Below are 21,636 nucleotides of genomic sequence, written 5' to 3' on the forward strand. Positions count from 1 at the left end.
CAAAAACAGATATTTCCCAACACCAGATGGCCTGCTTGACTACGTAAAATACCCATCCATTAACAGAATTTGCAGCAAAAAAAAAAAAAATACACTGCCACATGTCTGACTGTTGTAATTTGTGGAACAGTGGTGTATGTATTTCTTTTAGCGAAGCTAGTGACCGGTGTATGTCGCAATAAAATCCTACCCAAGGACATCACCTCAGGCCATTAGGAACTGAAAGATAGCTAAAAACTAAATGCAAATCATTCTTGTATAGTACAATTTATTTTTAGGCATGTAGAACGTTTATTTCCCTCTACAGCACCATGGTATGATGGCAGTACAGCAGAAATAAAAAAAGCAATAGAGGTAGATTGAGTCCTAGAATATACAATTTGATTCAAAAGATAACGGATCAATTACATACTTCCCCATAAAAAGAATTTGCAATATAGCTACTCTGAATTAAGATTAGCTGAAAGATTTAGTGAAGCCCTGGGTAGGTAACACTGGAGGATTCGTTTTATTCACATAGCAATGTTATCACAGAGTCAACCAATACAGGTATCCAAATGAGTTTATTGTTCCAAATGCAAGGAAATCTGTTCATTTTAGTGGATTCATGTGCATATTTGGCAAGATTGGTCAATTAAAATATTGTCTTAAAGTACTTTCGAATTCAACTGCACGTCAAAAACCTTTAAATAACAAAGCAACCTATTTGACATCCCATGAGCTATTACAATGTCAACAATTTTAAACCTGTCCATGGAATGCAAGGAGGCAAGATCTTGTTGTCAAACCACAACCAGTCTCACATCAAAACATATAAGCAGCATCTAAAATACCTCTGCTGATAGATTCACTTGCACATCCTAGTTACAGCTAAAAGAATGTGCATGCTTCAGCAGGAGAGGGCTTAAAGTAATTATGCAAAGATGACATTCTCTTTTTTTGGTTCTTGGAGACAAGTAGTAATGAATTTCAAAGCTAAACAACCCTAAAATGTTTCAACAGATGAAATAAAGTTTAGAGGAAAAAAACTAAATGTGAACTCACACCTACAATAGAGAATCTGGACATTGAAAAATGCTGCAGACATCAGTAGTTTATTTTAGGTTTCAACACATTCAAAATGGAAACTTGTGTAAAATGATTTCCACCCAACAAATGACTATAGATTCTACTAGCATGTAATGCTTATCATATGACAGCAAAAAGGATGGCCAAGCGTTGTTCTTCCTCTACATCAAACAGTGCCAAGATGGCAAGTCATTTGTGTTGAAACTGAATTGCAGTGACAGTACTACCATCAACAAATTAACCAACAAAGGTGGAAATGTTAGTTACCTTGCTTTATGAGGCACATTTATTAGAAAAAGGGACCAGAACATTTTAAGTTCATGGTAAATAAGCTGAACAATCATCAGGTCAACTGCTTTGTATGCGGTTCGTAGTTAGTCAATTCATTACATTTTCAAGAAAAGCCCAGCAGCTTAGAGCCCCTGAAAACAGTTTGAATTCTTCTTCCAGCTTACATATGTGATTTTTAGGAGTTTCTGCCAGAAGAGGTTTAGAAGGATAAAGAGGGTTTATTAAAAAAAAAAAAAGCCTACCCCCCTCCCAAAAATATAAATAAAAATAGAACTGTTGACAAACTGTTTTCCGGTGAGAAATGTCAATGAAAGTTTAAAACAAGTCTAAGGTTATGCTTTCCAATAGGGACTTCAAGTACAATATATCCGAGTAACAGATCTGAACAATGTAAAACGGCTTTATTTAAACACAGAAAAAATATATATTTATAAAATCGAAACAATGAGAAATCTGTGTCCCAGAAATGTATGAAATAGTGCAAGACTTACCATCAAACAAGGAAGACCTCAAGGAAAAAACAAAGACAAAAACAGAAGCAGTCTCTCACTTTACCCTATTCTTTTCTGTCACACTTATCAGTTCACAAGAAGAGTTGCATAATTCAAGAAATTGCTACTCTAGCATGTGGATTTTTGCTATTGGAGTCCAGCTCAATGAGGTCTTCCATGCTTAAAGCAGCAGCTATAAGTGGTCACGTTTTCCTCCTCAAGCACGAAAAAGATTTAGTCTTCAATAAACTCAGGTTAGCATTCATTTTTTGCAAGATTTGCAATTTGCTGGAATGTGCAGATATCGGTATGAAGGAAGTAGACTGCAAACATTTTAAATTCATTGAAGAACTTATAATTTAAAAAACAGCAAAAAATATCTTGCCTACAATTCAAGTCAAGCAAACAGGCATGTTATACCAGAATTGTGCAAAACCAGGAGAAATAATAAAAAAAATCTGTAATAACCAGAGAGAATGTGGAAGAAACCACTTAGAACTGCTATTCTCAAAACTGCAGTATCCCTGATGCACAAGTCAATATTTGAGAGCACTCTTTATGTTAATGGAAAGTACAAACAGGTCTCAGAGGCCTAATCTTTTGAATGAACACAATTTCTTTACCATTCACAATCTTAACTAAGACAAGAATGAATACTTCAGAGAATCTTCCAATCACTTGTCATAGGAGATGGTAACACAAAAAGAAGGTAGATCGCCTTAGAGAGTTGATCAACTTTTGCTTCTATACAGATACTGCAATTTTGCATGTCCCCACAATAATTAACTTGGAGTTGTTGGGCTATGTAGTGCAGCAATTCATACACAGTACAAACTCGCCAGCAGGACTGGAATGATGTGTTAATAGAAGGCACCATCATGCTTATTACATTACCCGATAACTCAAATTACAGTCAAAGACCACTGTCACTTTACAAAGCTTAAAGAAAAAGGGGTAAAGGTGTGTTGCACAGCTCAGCCATCCCTACGTTGTAGAGGGGCAGGCTAGACAATCTTAAAAACTGTCTAGTATTTAGGACCATAAACCTTTAAAGTTCCAGAGAACATCACAACTAAAATGCTTTCTTCTGTAATATGTTGCAGTCTGTTAAGGTTTATAAGTGTGTACAATATGTTGGTCACGGCAAGGAAATCAGATGCCCGGCATCCTTTCATAAACTATTCTCAATCTGAAAAAGAGGACCAAGGATTATGTTTCCTGCCTCCTCCTGCAGATGACAATCTGAATGAGTTCAGAGTACCCAATAGTGCATTTTGATGAGTGCATAAACGCAAGTTTTTGTTTAGCCACTTGTTCTAAATGAACAAAAAAAGGCAAGCTTCTCCATTTGCACAAAGTGCACTACTTTTGTTTCCCACAGTAATACTTATACAAATTGTGCAGAAGAGCAATTAGACCGAAAGGACCAGAATTCGAAGGGCATGTCCTGCAGTCCATTTTTGTTGTTGGTAGTTTGCAGTTTTAAGATAATGGCTGTTTCTCAGTTCTTATTTCTCCAAGTCTAGACTTTTATAAATTAAAACAGTGACTCCTGTTCAGAAACCGGGAAAGAATGTTCACCTCAATTTAAACTGGAAACCAAAAGGATGCTTTTTCACGTCAAAAGGAAATGATCAAAAAAGGCTGTGTCACATTCCAAAGCCAAAAATTAACAAGAATGCAAACACGACGAATAATGAAGCACTGCCCAAGCTGGACTTGTCTGCAGTGGCGGTCTCAACGACGAGGCCCCGTGTAACGGGGTTCCATCTGTGGTGCGCCTCTCCCGGTGCCTAGTTTCTGTGCCATTCCCCCTCGTGGTGGAGGTCCTCTTCCATCACGGTCCCGCATCATGCCACCACTTACTAATCCACGGGGACCACCAGGGCCTCGATCATTGCGTCGTATGTCTCTACGGTCTTCGCCACCTCTTATCTCTCTCTCTCGAGCAGCTCTGGTTTTCTTTTCTTCAACATTTAGGCGCACCTCACCACGGAACATAATTGGCTATAGGAAGTGAAGAGATGGGTAAAAATAGATTTAGACAATAGCCCAACTATATATTGCAGTTTCAAGGTTTAAACAAGACTTGCAGTTCAATTAAATAAGTTTTAGCTTAAAATAAGTTGCTTACCTGTAACGGAAGACCGTCCACAGAATAGGAGTGCATATCCTGGCTAGGTTGATGGCAGTCTCTTTAAAAAAAGATATATATAAAAAAATCCAGTCTACACTCACAACTTATGAGAGTTTAATACTATGGCACAAAAGACCCATTCTCTAGATGGAAGGATAGTAAAGCAGGCGAACCTGTAAGTTTCATATTGAAAGTATGTATGTGGTTCATATGCTGCAGTTTATGTATTGCTGGTAGAAAGAATAAGTAAGAAGACTTGGTGAATTATATTTGAGCATGGCAATTTTGTGGTCAATAATGGACCTGAAGAACTTTGATGACATTTCCCATTGAGTCAGGGAGACTCAACTTCAGAAAATAGATCGTGATTGTATTAATCGGTTTTCAGCTTATTGCGTTTTACATTCATGCTGTGCTCCTGCCTTCTAGTGTTTGTTTTAGAATAAAGCAACGATTTTCAGCAGTCTTCTTGGGGTTTTGGGCAGGCATCAAATGACTCATGACGAAAGTTCCTTGAAATCCACAATGCACAGGTACACGGATCGGCATCAGATTATGCATATGTTTCCACAACAGAATGTTTGTCAGTGTGTAAAAGTTTATGCATACTGTAAGAAGCTGGCTCTGTATATACTATACCAAAATGAGGTATACTGTTAACAGAGTCCATTGGAACTCCAAAGGTAGGCAAGGTAAAAGTCGATAGCAGCTTATGCTTTAGTGTGGAAGTGTGGGTGAGCAGTAAGGCTTTATCAGAGGGTAGTGCTAATGATTTGTTGTAGACACTCAGGCAGCAAATGATTGTCACACATTTAAAGACTGAACTGAATTTGTTTGTATAAAAAATATTAAGTTATTTCTAGAACCAAGCCGAGCCTGGCACAATGCCAGTGAAATAATACTTTGCAAAATCTTATGCAATGTTTTACAGTTGAATGCAGTTTCAAATGCAGTTGGTTGAATTACGGCTAAGTCAATATTTCGAAATTACTTTTCAGTTACTTTACAGATTACTTTGTACATTCCTTTTTAAGATTACTTTTTCTACTCCGTGTGATATGCCCAGATATCACATGGACATTTCCTAGAGAAAAGGTAAGTAAATCAGTTTTTGTACATTTGCAGTTTTCAGTGTTTCATAGAAAACAACTTCACACTTAGAACAATTTTCAAGGAAAAACAGTCAATGTATTCCTATGGAGAAAAATGAAGTTAACTGTTTGCAGGTAAGTACTTGTTTGTGAGAGTTGGTATTCTGGGGTTAGAACCAGGGTTCCCCCAGGTTCGAGGATGCACTCTCAAAGCAACCTCAGAGGCACTAGGGCAGTGGGGTGCTGAGGCCCAATGTTATCCAATGAGAGATAGGGGGTCTCCAGTTGGTGGATGCTCACGAGCAGGCACAAGGTTGTGGGAGCAAAGCTCCTGGTGTTAGGCTCTGGGCAAAGGGGAATCCGAGTTAGCACACAAGGTGCTACCACAGCAGCACAGGGGTGGCTGGGGTGCAGGGTGCTGTTTTGGCATCAGGTGCCCTGTTTTCAATGGAAGTTGCCAGTTTTGCATTTTGGCTACAGGCTCGGTCCAGGAAGACTTCCGGGAGGAACCAACATCTGGGCAGGTAAGTTGGTGGGCTCAGGGGCGTAGGAGCAGCTCAGGTTCTGTTTTCCAGGGCGAAGGGCGGCTGGATGCAGGGGTGTCTTTTGAGGTCGGATTTCCCCTTACCAGGCCACTCGCGGTTAGGGGGTCTCCGTGCAGAGGCTGCAGGCGCTGTCGGGGAGTCCTGGAGGGGTCAACCCACAGTGGACTCAGAATCTGGAGCACTGGGGGACCTCGCTGGGAGCAGTGGGCCACTCAAACTCTGGCCATAGATGACTGGTACAGTAGTGGTTCCAGGTGTCGGGTTTCTTTGTCCCCAGCAGGCTCCGTCGGTCCTCTCAGGGTTATGGAGGTTGCTGGCTCCAGGACAAGGCGACCTTTGGTGCAGGATCTCTGTAAACTGCAGACAGGCCGGTAGGGCCAGGGCCAAGTCAGTTCTTCTCTGCAGTCTCCTCTGCTGGGCATCTTTCATCCTTCTTAGGTTGTGAGAATCTGTCTTATTGGTTCAGGGCTGCCCCCTAAATATTATATTTAGGGGGCGTTTTAGGGGTCTCTAGTTCAGTAGCCAATAAGCTACTGACCTTAGGGTGAAAACACCCTTGGTGTGCTCCCCCCACATGGGGGAGTGGGCACAAACCCTAATCCTGATTGCAGAATGCCTGCCATCTGCTAGATGGCAGGCACTGAACAGTGGGCTTCACCTCGCCTCCCTCACCTAAGGGGTGGGGTTGACAGGTGGGCTGGGCTGTGCTAATTTTTCCCACCTGTCTTCCCGCCGAAAAGGAGGGGAGACAGGAAGGGGGCCTGCTCCTGATAGGAGAGGCTGGGAGTCGCATTACAAAGGCGGCAAGGCCTTTGAAGCTCCCCAGCCACCAATGGCTTTCCTGGCCTGGAGAAGGTGTGACCGCCCCCGCCTATGAAAGGTTTTGTTTCTGGGCTCAGGGAGCAAAGGCTCCCACCGCAGGTGTCCAGAAAGAAGTCTTGTGGTGGCAGGCTGGTGTGTGCCAGTCAGGGAAGCCACCAGAGGCTGATCGTGTTTTAGGGGGCATCTCTAAGATGCCCTTTGAGTGCATTTTGCATTAAATCCTACACTGGCATCAGTGTGGTTTTAATGTGCTGAGAAGTTTAATATCAAACTTCCCGGTTTTCAGTAAAGCCGTAATGACAAACTCCCAGCACCATGTACTTTTAATGGCATTACTGCACTTACAATGTCTAAGAATTGTTCTAGACACTGTTTGGGTACAGGGCTCATACACATGTACCCTCACCACTGCTATAGTGCACCCAACTAGAGGGGTGGCTGACCTATGCCAAGGCAGTGGGTTGTAGGCATGGCACACATGGATGTGTGCCATGTCGACTCTTCACCTTGTTCTGCACCAAAACATGCAGCCTGCAATGGCTGTGTGTGTGTGTCAGGGTACAGGGCCTCTAAGGGTGGCACAATAAGTGCTGCAGCCGTTAGAGGCCTTCCCTGGTCACAGTGCCCTTGGTACCCATGGTACTTTTGTACAAGGGACTGACATGTGGCCAGAGAGGTGCCAACTGGGGGTGCAAGGTACAGTTTTGGGAAAGAAGACAAGCCCTGGGAATCTGATTGGCAGGGACCCAGGGCAAATCAAGTTTAAGTACATCTGTAGTCTGCCCGCAACAGAAACCCAGCTACCTACACATACTTCTATGATTTTGGCTTTTTTACTACCCTCCATTGTCCCCTGGCAGGGTTGGGTGAAAATCTACAACACGATCAGAAAAGTACAAAACATTTTCCATGAGTTGTAGATAGGCATCTTGTGCAGACTGCACATCAGTACCCATTTCCCTAATGGATGGGTGGCAGAAAGCAGGTGAAGATGAAAAAGCATTTAAATCTTTTCCCAACTTGTACTTCTTTCCTGTTTTGCATATCCACACCACTGTTTTCTGTATGTGTGAACAAATTATGCTGCATTAGAAATTTCAGCTAATAGTTTAAGAAATCTCCAACACTCACTACCTAATGGATGCACATCAGAAGATCTGTGCCTAAAGTAGTAAGGAAAAGTTGTGTAACCAACTGTTGGAGCTTGTGGCATTGTAGATTCATATTCTGTTTACTATGCAGCCATATAGTGTTGGGTTTCGAATATTACAAGTTGCATACTTAGTCTTTAAATATTCAGAATCATTTGTGATCATTACTGTAGGAAACTGGATATTCTGATGCAGTATTCCCCTCTTCCCCTTCTACCAAAACACTTTTTCCTGGTATTTGACACAAATTTGACTGAAGTGTACTGGGTTCCTGCTAACTGGGTTTCTAGTACCAGTGTTTTTTACCTAAAACTGTACAATTGTTTCCCCAAATGGCAAAACCTTTAGCACCCCCTGTAAGTTTCTGGTAAATGGTATCCCTGGTAACCTAGGGCCTGAGGTACTAAGGTTGGCAGCAACACAGAATATGCCACCTAAGGGACCCCTCAACAAGTGCATGCAAGACTGCCACTGCGTGTCTTGGTGCAGACAAACATGAAAACACGACACATCACACATCAGTGTGTGCCATGTCCCCTAACATCGCATGTGATATTTGTAAGTCGCCCCCCTACAACAGGCCTGACAGCCCTAAGGCAGGGAGCTGAATATCACCTGTGAGGGCCTACCTGCATGATGGCTTCACTGAACATAGCAATGTTTGGTATCAAACATCTTATATTGATAAACCCACACTTATTCCAGTAATGGATTTATCAATACATGCACCCAGAGGGCACAGAGGTGCCCCTGAAAACCTACCAGCGTCTAGTGTGCTTGACGTCTGGTTTCTGCCAGCCTACCACTCAAGATGCTGTTTAGACCTTCTAGGGCAGGGGTCTCCAACCTTTTCTGTACTGAGACCTACTTATATTCAATGAAATGCATTGAGAGCTACTGATATAAATCAGTGTTGTATATTTTCAATTTTGTTATATGTATATGAATTCAACCAAGCAAAAGCTTTCTAATTTAATAAGTTGGGCTGCACACAGGAGCCACTCAGAGGTAGATGGAGAGCTACATTCTACATTAGCTAACCAGCTACTGGTTGAAAACCCCTGTCCTAGGGAGAGAGCCTCTGCTCTCGGGACACAAAACAAAAGAGTGTCCGGTAAAAGGAGGGCCTGCTGAGTAGCCTTCCTTGAGAGGCAAGCCTCAAAGGGATGCTACCTTTGAAATGCAAATCAGACTCCCCCTTGCAGGAGGGGAAGCTGAACCCTTCTTCCAGGGCCCCCTTCGCACCAGGACAGATGGGAAAATGAGCTAGTCAGGTAGGTGAGCCACATACAGGCTAGTACCACTCTAAGGTGGGTTGCTGTGAGGTGGACACGATTTTTCAGAAGTAGCCATCTTTGTAATGGCCTATTAGCTGCCACCCTGCGCTCCAACGACCCTAAATTCTGTGTTTAGGGGAGTACCTGGCACCAGAGAAGTAGTAGATCCTGAGGGCCTAAGTAGAGAGGACACCGAAGAGCTGCATAAGCAGAGAGGAGAGAAAAAGCAGCTGACCTGGTACTATCCCTGCCAGCCTGTCTGCATCATTAATCGAAAAATGCGGGAAAGTCTACTTGTGCTGCAGCGGTTAGGGAGGACTGCCTGTCTTTGGTAAGGACCCAAGACCTCCCGTGAACATTGGAACTGTTCCCCCTGCATCCTACAGGAACTCCAAAGTAAAGACTGAGGTCTCCAGAACCACCAAAACCGAACACCTGAAGCCACCACTGCACCCGCAGGCTTCGGCCCGAGTTTAAATGGGCCACCGGTGTCAACATGGTTCCCCAGCCCTCTAGAGCTTGAGTCAATTGTGGTTTCACCACTCGTGGACGCCCAGACATCGCCTGCAGGTCCTCTGCACGGAAGTTCTCTAGACTGTTTCCAGCCAGAAACACCGATGCCTAAAAACACCTCTGCTTCCGTCACAACCAGGGCCATGGAGAAGAGGACCCCTGGGGTACCTACGTCCCCGAGCATTGCAAGCCTTGAAACCTTTTGTTGGTTCACCTTGACTAGCCTACCAGCCAGCACCCGCAGCCTCTTTTCACAGTGAACGATCTCAATTGAAACCTACTGGGATCCTGGTGTGGTTTTGCACCCTGCACCCGGCCACCCTTGTGCCGCTGGTGCGGCTTTGGATCCTGCTCACCACTCAACTTAACTCCTGGAGATCGGCTTGCAAACTGCTGTACTATACCTGTTTGCAGACCGTGTTCTTCCTTCCATAGCATAACATTGCAGGACTCAGAAATTGTACTGTCAAAGTGAAAAGAATATACATTTGAAAAGTACTTACCTGAAGAATTGTCTCCGATGCCTAAACATATATAAAAGGTACTTGCTATTTTTATAAATTGCTGCGGATCTTCTGGAGTTGTGTGGGTCGTTCATTGATCATTGAGTGCATTTGAAAATGTACTGCACTCCTCTGTGTTGCGCCTTAGGCTGCTCGACCACACTAGCCCACCCCAACAGAGCACTTTGGGATTGCATAGCAAGACCCTGTCCACTCATGAGGGAACCCCTGGACTATTTACACTGTATATCATATTTTTGATATATCACAAAGAGCCAGCTTCCTACAACTACATAATGTCCACAACGCATTAGCCGATGGGTCTATATCTTAGGCCATCTATTTTCCATCTACTGGAGATGGGGTAGCATAGGTAAAAGGGAAGTCTACATCATAGCATAGCTGCAAAAACTAGGAACAGTTAAGGAACATTTTTGGCTTGCAGCATGTGCTGGTGACTAAAAAGCAGTGACCATCCCTCTTAAGGCGGTGATGGACAGAAAGTAGAGGCCTAAGTAGTAAATGATGTGTTCATTTTTTTTGCACCATTTGGACTTTACTTTATTTACATGAACATCAACAAAGTATTGTTTTTTGATTATGTGAACAGATGACCAGGTTGCTGCCGTGCAAATATCCTTAGTTTGCATTGTGCCAAGGAAAAACAGTTGCATCATTTTTAAATTGTTGAATGTGAAAAGTCTGAGATGATAATTTGTAAGTGCATAAAGCAGAATACAATGAACAATTCATCTGGCTAAGACACCTTGTTGTGTAGGTAGAACAAGGCGAGTGGGAGCATACAAGAACAAGTTACTTACCTTCAGTAAAGCGCTTTCTGGTGGATAATCCAATCCCAGATTCCTTACCTTACAATTCGACTAGCTCAAAATCCACCTATGCGCTATGATGTCAGTTTCTTATTTTTTTCGTTTACATGCTGTAGGAAACTGGCCCTTTTTGACAAGGTCAACCCCCACTTGTTGCCTGGTACATGAGATGTCGATGGAAGTGCACTGGGTTCCTGATAACCAGGTCCCCAGGGCCAGATCTTTCCCCAAAACTGTACAATTGGGTCTCCAATTGACAATACCTTTAGCACTCTCTGTAAGTTCCTAGTAAATGGCTTCCCTGGTACCTAGGGCCTGAGGTACTAAAGAGGGTCCCCAAGGGCTGCAGCACGAATTGTGCCACCCCAAGGGACCCCTTACCAAACTCATGCAGGGCTGCTATTGCAGGCTGCGTGCTTTGGTGCAGACAAATGTGAAAACATCATGACATCCCTGTGTGCCATGTTCCCCAACACTGCATGTAATAATTGTAAGTCACTCATACAGCAGACCTTACAGCCCTAACGCAAGGTGCTTTATATGACATGTGAGGACATCTGCATAAGCAGATATTCCCCTGCACTGGTCAGTTCCATTGTTGCCAGTACAAGTGATCAGGGGAGCCATTTAGCCCATATGCTGGACACTGGTGAAAGGGAGTTCCCCAGCTACATGATGGCTTCTCTGAAAATAGGGATGTTTGTTATCAAACATCTCATTCACAATCCCACCCTGATTCCAGTAGTGGATTGGTTAATACATGAACACAGAGGGTACCTTAGAGGTGACCCTTGAAAACCTACCAGACTCTGGTGTGTTGACTAACTGGTCTCTGCCAGCCTGCCACCCAAGACAGACTTCTAATCTCCCAGGGTGAGTGCCTTACACCCCAGGAAGTCAGAAACAAAGCCTGCAAGGGAAGAGGGTGTTCACACCCCCTCCCTCAGAAAGACCTGCTGATTAGCATTCCAAGGCAGGGGAGCTTTAAAGAAGAAATGCAAATATGGCTCCCCTCACAGGAGGAAGCAGAACCCCTTTGTCTAGAGCCCTGTGGCACCTGGACAGGTGGGAAAATTAGACCGGTAGGCAAGCCCACCCCTACGATGCACTAACTGAAGTGGACACGACTTTACAGAGTTGGCCATCTTTGTGATGGCAAACTTATTAATTCTGGGACAGGATTATGCCCCCTTCCCAGAGGGAAGGCACATCCTTCTCTGTTCAAGCAGCCAAACCATGGCACTCTTTACCCCCAACATAAGATCCACGAACAACCACATAATCTTCAGAAAACTACTGCAGAATTAGCTTTCCCCACATAAGCACAATAAGCAAATATAAATATACAGCACATCCCTCTGTATATAAGCATTTATTTGTACTATAGATATGTACCTATATGTGTATTACTTTGTATAAACATGTAGAATAATTTTTTTTAATTACATTTTTTTACTTCCAACACTTGAAAACCAGAGTTCATCTAATATCTACATATACTTCCTTTATGCATCTATATACCTTTCATGTACTTGGATCTATGAATCTATTACTTTTCTCCAAAAAAAGCATATTCAATGCACTACCCTATTTCTCACCCTATACCTCTATCAATATCTTTAATTTACATATACTTCCTTCCTTTATGCATCTATATCCTTTCCATGTACTTCTGGATCTATATATTTATCACTTTCTTCAAATTCAGCATAACGAAAAGTTTCTTACCTGTCGGTGTAGTTTTGCAGCTTGAAGATCTTTCTGGATTCACTATGCTGTGCATTATTCCGCGATCTTGTGGTTGGGTCCGGATTCGTAGTCTTTTCTTTGTTTTTTTTTTGTTTTTTTGTAGCCCAGGTGGGCGTCGACGTCCACCATTTGGTGCACCTCCCGTGACGTCGTCGTGCTTCCTGCGGAAGTCCCACCTTTGGGGCGCCATCTTCGGGTTCTTTTTTCCCTGTTTTTTTTTTTTTTTTTTTTTTAACCCTAGGCGATTGATTAATCCTTTTGTCCATATTTCTGTACGTTTCCACTTCTTTGATCCTATCCATTTCACCCCCTCTTCCTCCAGCCTCATCTTCCTGGCGGAGGTGGGTGGGTTCGCTAGTGAATCCAGAAAGATCTTCAAGCTGCAAAACTACACCGACAGGTAAGAAACTTTTCGTTTTGCAGCGTGAATCTTTCTGGATTCACTATGCTGTGCATAGACTTTGTAGCGGTTTTCCTATTTTTGTGGTGGCTGGGTGGAAGATGATCGCTGGTCGTTGAAAATGTGTTGTAGCACCTTCTGTCCGACCTGTGCTTCCTTATTCATTTGAATGTCCACGCAGTAGTGCTTTGTGAACGTGTGCACAGATGCCCAAGTTGCTGCGAGACAAATGTCTTGGATGGGCGTGTTTGCCAGGAAGGCAACTGTGGCCCCCTTCTTCCTTGTGGAGTGAGCTTGGGGCCCCTCCGTTAGCTCCTGTCCAGCCTGTTTGTGACAGAATTGAATAGTGAGGGCAATCCACCTAGCGATGGTGCCCTTGGTCACTGGTCTACCCATGAAGCTAGTAGCAAAGGACACAAACAGCTGCTTCGACTTCCTGAGTTCCTTGGTTCTTTCGATGTAGTGCATCACCGCTCTTCTGGCATCGAGGGTGTGCAGGGCCTTTTCTGCGTTTGTAGTCGGGTTTTGGAAGAAACTCGGTATCTGGATACTCTGATTCATGTGGAACGCCGACACTACCTTGGGCATGAAGTGTGGGTCCGTCCTCAGGACTACCCTGTCTTTGTGAATTTGAATGTAGGGCTCCTGTAGCGTTAGTGCTTGAAGCTCGCTCACCCTGCGTAGTGAGGTTATGGCCACTAGAAAGGCAGTTTTCATCGTCAACATTTGTAGAGTGGCCTTGTGAATGGGTTCAAACGGCGCCTTCATGAGCTCCGTCAGAACCACGTTTAAATTCCATGCCGGCGGCGGCAACCTTTTCGGGGGTGCCATTCTTTTGGCTCCCTCCATGAATCTCTTCACCACCTGCGAGGTGAAGAAACTTCCACCCTTCTCACCTCTGGTGTAGGCAACGATCGCTGCTAGGTGTACCCTTAGGGAGCTCGAGCAGAGGTTACTCTTTAGAAGGTGTGTGAGGTACCTCAGCACAGTTGAGTCTCTTGTCATTCTGTTTTGCAGGCCCTTTTTCCTGCACCACACCGTGAATCTCTTCCACTTTGCGCTGTAGCACTTTCTTGTAGTAGGTTTCCTTGCCTCCCGTAGCACTCGCATAGTGCTCTGAGGTAACCTTAGGTGTGCGAACTCTAGGTCTTCAGGAGCCATGCTGCTAGGTTGAGTTTCTCTGGCTCTGGGTGCAGGACCTCCCCGTTTTGCATTGAGAGCAGGTCTTTTCTCCTCTCGAACCTGTACGGATTGCCTTGCGCCATTTCTTGAATCTGTGAGAACCATGTCTGCCTCGCCCACTGTGGAGCCACCAGGATCAGAGTCATGTTGCTGGTTCTGCACTTGTCGAGCACTCTGTGCAACAGGGGTATCGGTGGAAAGGCGTAGGCAAATGTCCTCCACCAGCTTATCCATAGGGCATTTCCCTTGGATTGCTGATCTGGTTGCCTGGACGCGAAGCTTTGGCATTTTGCATTGTGGCGTGTTGCAAATAGGTCTATTGTGGGAGTCCCCCATCTCTGGAAGATTTTCTCCGTTTCCTGGCCATTGAGCTCCCACTCGTGCGATGCCAAGGTCTGTCTGCTCAGCCAGTCTGCCTCCACATTGTCCTTCCCTGGTAGGTGAATTGCCAGTAGATCTATCTTGAGAGGTATGGCCCATCTCCAAATCTCCTGAGCTAGGGATGAGAGGGGAAACGACTGTGTCCCCCCTTGTTTGTTGATGTAGAACATCGCCGTGGTGTTGTCTGTCTGTACCAACACCCTCTGGCCGAACAGGTGTCTCTGGAATGCCTTCAGGGCTAACAGTATCGTTTTCAACTCGAGGTAGTTGATGTGGCGGACCGCGTCTGCTGGAGCCCATAGACCCCTCACTCTGAGGTTGTCCATGTGCGCTCCCCATCCTTTCTGCGATGCGTCCGTGGTAATGGTCACTGTTGGGATTGGTGGTGTCAGGCTTCTCCCTGTTGTTATGTTGTCTCTGTTCCACCAAGTTATCTCCTCCTGCACTGCGTGCGTAACAACCACTAGATCCTCCCAACTTCCGTTTGCTTGTGACCATTGCTGTTGCAGCCATTCCTGGAATGGTCTCATGTGCAGGCGTACATTCGGCACCAGCTGGATACAGGACGCCATCATCCCCATCATCTTGCTCACCGCCCTCACTGTCAGAACTCGCCCCTTCTGGTAGAGCTGCGTCTCCTTCAGTAGAGCATCTGTCCTCCTGTCGCTGGGCACTACTGTACTGTTGAGGAAGTTGATCTTTGCCCCCAGGAAAATCTTTACCTGTTCCGGTTCCAGCGATGATTTTCCCCAGTGGATGGAAAATCCCAGATTTGTGAGGGTGTCTGTTACGCGTTTTGCGTGCCTCTCGCACTTCTCGCGTGAGTTTGCCTTGACCAGCCAGTCGTCCAAGTAGGGGTATACGTGTATTCCCTGCTTTCGTAGGTGTGCCGCTACCGCCGACAGGCATTTTGTAAAGACCCTTGGTGCTGATTTTAATCCGAAGGCCAGGGTTGTTAACTGGTAGTGTTCCTGTTCGATGTTGAATCTTAGAAGGCCCTTGTGCCTTCTGTTTATTGGGATGTGAAGGTAGGCATCCTTGAGGTCCACGGTGACCATGAAGTCCCCTTCTCTTATCTGTGGCAGTACCTCCTGCAGTGAAGTCATTTTGAACCTTTGCGTTCTGATGAACTTGTTTAGGTAACGGAGGTCCAGTATGGGTCTGAGGTCTCCGTCTACCTTCGGAACCACGAAGTAGTTTGAGTAGACCCCTCTGTTGCGTTCCCTGAACGGCACTGTCTCTATGGCTCCCTTTTGTAGGAGTTTCCGCGTTTCTTCTCTGAGTATTGCCAGTTCTTGGGCCGATCTCTGTCTTCCCTTCGGCTTCCTGTTTGGAGGTCTTTTCTCCAAGTCTACGCAGTATCCGTACTGCACAATGTTCCGTATCCACTTGTCTGTGGTTATACGCCGCCACTCCTGAAGGTAGAACCTCAGCCTTCCGCCTACTGGTGACGTATGCTCGTAGGCTCTTGAATCTTCTCTTCCCCCTGATGACACTTTTTTGCGCCTCACCCTTGGGGGCCTTACGAGGGTAGGCGTCTTCTTGCGTGCTGAGTCACTTCGAGGAGGGCTGATCGCCCCCTCTCCTCCTTTGGCCACGTCCGTTCCCTCTCCCGCGAAAGGACTGGCCCCGAGGTTGATATTGCCAGCTTTGCTTCTGCTGACTTTGTCCGTGACCTTCGCCCTGCTGACCTTGTTGGAACGCCTGGTGCGATGTCCCTTGTTGGCTTGCACCCCTACCGTAGGGTCTCCTCGAGGGATTACCTCGTCTCATTCCCCTCAGCTGTAGGGCCCCCATGGACCTCGCTGTCTCGTTTTCCTTCTTGAGCTGGGTGAGCTTTTCGTCCACCGTTGCTCCGAACAGTGTCTCTCCGTTGAAGGGGGTGCCAAGGATGTTGTTCTGCACTTCCGGTTTGAATCCCGAGATTCTTAGCCATGCATGCCTCCTCTCTGTGACCCCTATGGCCATGAGTCTTGCTGAAGTCTCTGCCCCATCCAACGCCGTCTTTATACAGGAGTTGGCGATGTTCTTGCCTTCATCCACCAGGTGAGAGGCTCTCTGGCGGTATTCTTCGGGGAGGTGCTTTACTAGCTCCCCCATCTCATCCCAGTGTTGGTATTGGTGTCTATTGAGGAGTGCATTCGAATTCGCCATGCGCCAGTGCATTGCGGCGTTCCTCTCGACCTTTCTGCCTGTGAGGTCGATCCTCCTGCTCTCCTTATCCGGAGGTGGCCCCGAAGTTGCTGGAACGTTGGCCCTTCTCCTGGCCGTGGAGGCTATGATGGAGTCTGCGGTGACGCTACCCTTGATGTAAGGTGGGTCCAGGGAGGAGTGCTTATATTTCTTCTCTGTCCTGGGCGTGATCGACCGGCAGGTGGCAGGCTCCTTGAAGGCTTCTCTCCCCTGGTTCATCACGCTTTGTAGCATGGGGAGGAACTGACTCCTAGTCTGGATGGGGAGCAGTGTTTCGACGAGAAAATCGGCTTTCGGCCTCTCCTCGTCGAGCTTGACGCCGAAGGCCATTGCTGCGCTCTTCACCACCATATTGTATACCCCGATGTCGTCGGGTGGCGAAGGCCTCGAGGGGTACGTGTCCACGGCCTCCTCCGGGTTTTCGGTGTCGAGATCGTGCCATTCGACGTCGTTGCTGGTAGATGCCGCCGATTCGTAGAACGACTGTTGGTCTTCTTCCTCGGCTTCTTCCTCATAATAGGGCTCCTCTTCTTCCTCGAGATCCCTTGTCAGCCCTTCGGCGTCGAACTCGCCTTCGACCTAGACGACGTCCGCCGATGAAACCGTTGGAATCTTGAATTCCTTCATCCTGGCGTCGAACTCCTTCTTCCTTTGAAGGATGCTCTCCATTTCGGCCTCGAGCCGCCTCTTCTTTTTCTCCATTTCGGAGATGCTTTCGGCGTCGACCGCGGGTCTCTTCGATGAAACTTGCGTCGACGTCGAACGTTCTTTCTGCGTCGATCGGCCAGTTTCATGGGACGATTTCGACGACCCTTGCCTTTCGGCGTCTTTCTGCCCCAGGGAGTCCTTTTGTAAGGATCCGCTTGGCCTTTTGTCCGAAGTTCCCCCTTTGGACGTCGAAGTTTTCGGCGCCGGGGCTCCCTTCGTGGACCTTGACTCAGTTTTTCTCGAGTCACCCTCGTTTTTTCGAGGTGTCTTTTGATTTTTGCTCGACGATACTCTTACCTCGTCTTCTTTTTTCTTGTCGGTCTCTACGACCGTGAAGTTTTCGGCTGTCTCGGCGACGTTGTCCTCGTCGTCCGTGTCGAGGCCCAGCTCGTAGAGTGTCGGGGGTTTCCCTTTGCCATCCATGTTGGCGTTGGCTCTTCTCTGCCTCTCTCTCACTCTGAGTGTCTTCGGCGCGAAGGCTGAGCAGGCGTTGCAGTCGATACTCCGGTGATCCACCGGTAGGCAGAGGTTGCAAACCGGATGCTGGTCTTTCTGCGCGAACTTGTGGTGGCAGTTTGGGCAGAACTTGAATGGCGTCTTGTCCATTTCGCTCAGGGTCTCTGAGCGTGCATTCTCCAAGGCTGTCGAAGAAAAAAGGTTCGCTGGTCCTCTTTCTTCGCGCTCCTGATGAAATCTGTTCTATTCCTGATGTCTTCTCTTGATTCTATCGATGAAACTCGCTTTTCTTCCTTCTTCCTCCGAGTGAATTTCTGGAGCTTCCCGATGACGATCCAGACCCAACGGCGGAAAAAAGAATCTGAAGATGGCGCCCCAAAGGTGGGACTTCCGCAGGAAGCACGACGACGTCACGGGAGGTGCACCAAATGGTGGACGTCGACGCCCACCTGGGCTACAAAAAAAAAAAAAAAAAAAACAAAGAAAAGACTACGAATCCGGACCCAACCACAAGATCACGGAATAATGCACAGCATAGTGAATCCAGAAAGATTCACGCTGCAAAACCAATGCACCACCTTATTTCTCACCCTATGCCTCTCTCAATATATCCTCTACATCCACTCTTTCATCCCAAACCCCATACCACTATGATCCACAAAAGAACCCTTTCTAGACTCTCCCCTACTCTACCCCTCCCTGCATCATCTGACAACTCTTACTATACCGATCACCCAAAACAAGCCTTTTTAAACTCTTCCCCTCCACATCCATTTTTACTCATCCCAAGTCTCCTCCTACTACTATGACCTCCAAAGCAAACAAATTCTAAATTCTTCACTCTTCTATTCCTCCACTATGCTTTTCAATCAAAATATCACACTAACATGTCCACTTCTCAAATTTCATATTTCACCACTAATCCATTATGGGTTCCAGAGTAACGTGCTACTTGCCGAAAAAGTGCTTCAACACCTCATCAGGGGTAGCAAGCATAAACAAATAGGCCTGACAGTGGAACCCTCAAATCCACAGCACCTGAACTGCTATCCCTCTAATATTTTGGCCCCTCTATACTTATTAGGGTCTGTGTGCACACTGAAACGCACCCACCGTCACAGTGCAAGTCCCCACGGGATCATAACAGTTTAAAACCTAAGCACAGGTGCACCACACATCAATTCCAGAAACCGAACAATTGTGTAATCTATATACAACACAAATATTATTCAAAGTTTTCCTTTTATTTCAATTTCTATTGCTTTTAAAACATGGCCATAAACATCAGTTTTCACAACGATACAGCCGACACGTTTTGTCCTACTAGAGGACTTCTTCAGGGCACTGATAGACTGAAAAGGTCAGTCTCAGAAATGAGTAAAGTCAAAGGATAACCGGGACAGCAGGGGTAGCAAGCACTATATAAAGGCAAACCTTTTCCCTCCTCTATCCAAATAACTGAATAACGTATCCACCACTCAAATTACTTACATATTTCACTATACTAATCCTTTATGGGTTCCGGGTAGTGTGTTACTCGACTAAAAAACGCTATGACGCCTTGCCTGGGGTAGTAAGCGCTATATGTGAGAAAGTGAAAGTGGGTTTCTGTTGCAGTAAACCTCCCCCCCCTTTCTTTTTTTGTTGTTGCAAGACAACTGATGCTCTTTGACTTGATGTGCTCTGGGGCCCTGCCAATCAGGACCCCAGGGCCTGTGTTCCTTCCCCAAAACAAAACCCAATTGACAGCTCTGGCTACAGTTAGGTCCCTGGTAAATGGTACCCATGTACCCAGGGCACTGTGACCAGAGAAGGCTCCTAAGGGCTGCAGCACTTACTGTGCCACCCTTAGAGGCCCTGTACCCTGACACACACACATTGCCTTTGCAGGCTGAGTGTCTTGCCCACAAACACACTGCCCTGGCATACCTCAGTCACCCCTCTAGCTGGGTGCACCATGCCAGTGGTGTGGGTACAGGTGCATAAGCCCTGTACCACTACAATACCCAGGTCCATTCCGGGGCACTGTAAGTGCAGTGCTGCCATTAAGAGTATATGGTGCTGGGAGGTTGTAATTACGAACTCAACAGCACCATGCTGGCTACACTGAAGACTGAGAAGTTTGGTATCAAACTTCTCAGCAAATTAAACACACACTGATGCCAGTGTGGGATTTAATGTAAAATGCACGACAGAGAGCAACTTTGAGTTGCCCCCTGAAACTAACCCACAACTAGTGTCCTGACTGAGAGGCTGCCACCCAGCAGACAGGTTGCTGGCCCCCTGGGTAGAGAGCCATCCGCTCTTGTGGGCCTGCAACAATGCACATCCTGGGGCAAGGTGCCAAGCCTCCTCCCCCAGGATGGGCAGGAAAAGCTTCAAAGGCATGACGCCTTTGTGAGCCTCCCCAGACCACTTGCTGTACTCAGCAACTGGTCCCCACCGGTTCGGACCCCCACTCTGGCGGGAAAACCCAAGTGAGGAAAGGGGGTGTGCCAACCTCTGCCAACCCCACCCCTCAGGTGGGGGAGGCGAGGTGAAGCACAACTCCGTGCTCTCGCCATCTTGATGAGAAACCCTACCCAATCAGGATTAGGCTCCTGCCCCCCTCCCACTAGAGAGTGGCAGGATAGGGGGTGTACCCACCCCAGGGAAGGGACCCATTGGTCCCTGACCTTTCCCTACCTGTAACGCCCCTAAATTTAGTATTTAGGGGCACCCTGAACCTTCCTTCCTCAGATCCCGAATCTGAAACAAGAAAGAAGAACAAGAAGAAAGAAGACCTGCCATGCAGCTGCTAACAAGAGGACTACACCAACTGACTTGGCCCCAGCACTACAGGTCTGTCGACCGCGGACCTGTTCCTGCTAAATCCCGGCGTCTCCAGTGGTCAGCAACCTCGAAAACCCCGGATGACCTGACTGCCTTGCTAATCGTCCAAGACTGGGACTCCCACGAGCAGTGGTCCTGCTCAAAAACAAGCAACAACCCCTGGTACCAGCCAGGAACCGCAAATTCAGCACACTCTGCAACCGCTGAGCCCGGCCTGTGCCTGAGTGAACAAAGACCACGAGGACATCCCCCCCCCGGCGACTGTGTCCAAGAATCCAGCACCCAAGGACCCTCCTCGACGCTCCAGACGCCTGCAGCCTCACAACCAAGGACCTCTCCAACCGCGTCCAGCAGAGGGTAAGATTTCCCGACGCAAAAAGACACCCCTGCACCTGGCGCCCTGTGCCCAGCACCTGGCGCCCTGTGCCCAGCTCCTGGGTGCCTACCTAACATTCAGCTTCCCAACTTACCTCTCGAAAGGGTGGTCGCACCTGAAGAATCTCCGTCCCCGAGCTTGCAGCCTTTGTTCATCTTGCAGCTTCTCAATTGAAAAACATTGAGCGCCCGACGGCTCAAAAGCACCCTGCACCCAGCCGTCCGAGTGCCCCTAGAAGTGCAACATCTATCCTTTCTTACTACCCCACTTGCCCTGTGTGAGTGACCAGGAGCCCAGCTCCCACAGCCGCGTGGCCTGCCTGCTAGCAGCCACCAACCAAAGGCCCCCTGCCTGCCATAGGCTAACATTGGACCTAACTCTCTGCACCCGGCTACCCTGTAACAACGGTATCTACCTAACCCTGGGAGACCCCTGAGTCTATGCCCAGAATCTTAACTCTGCCAGTCGATTACTTACCTGAAAGACGAGAACCTACATTTTCTCCATAGGGTAACATTGACTGGTTTCACTTGGAAATTCTTCTAAGTGTCGAGTTTTGAAACTTTAAAATATTCACTAAAAATCGCCGGTCAACGAAAACGAAATTACTCACCTGTTATCAGCAGAGATCCCAGTGCTG

The 21,636-nt window shown here is 46.8% G+C and overlaps 1 protein-coding gene across 4 annotated transcripts in view; it reads right to left on the reverse strand.

Moving 5' to 3' along the window:
* Positions 1–544: 544 nt before the first annotated feature.
* The window catches only part of G3BP2 (G3BP stress granule assembly factor 2), a 265,334-nt gene continuing 244,242 nt past the window's right edge, over positions 545–21,636 (reverse strand). For all 4 annotated transcript variants that reach the window (XM_085635242.1, XM_085635228.1, XM_085635234.1 and 1 more), the window contains one exon: positions 545–3,857. In XM_085635242.1, the coding sequence (XP_085491368.1) occupies positions 3,588–3,857 (270 nt within the window). In that variant the 3' untranslated portion in view covers positions 545–3,587. The remainder of the gene's footprint in view (positions 3,858–21,636) is intronic.

The sequence above is a fragment of the Triturus cristatus genome, chromosome 2_1 (genome assembly GCF_964204655.1).
Source record: "Triturus cristatus chromosome 2_1, aTriCri1.1, whole genome shotgun sequence".
Lineage (NCBI taxonomy): Eukaryota > Metazoa > Chordata > Amphibia > Caudata > Salamandridae > Triturus > Triturus cristatus.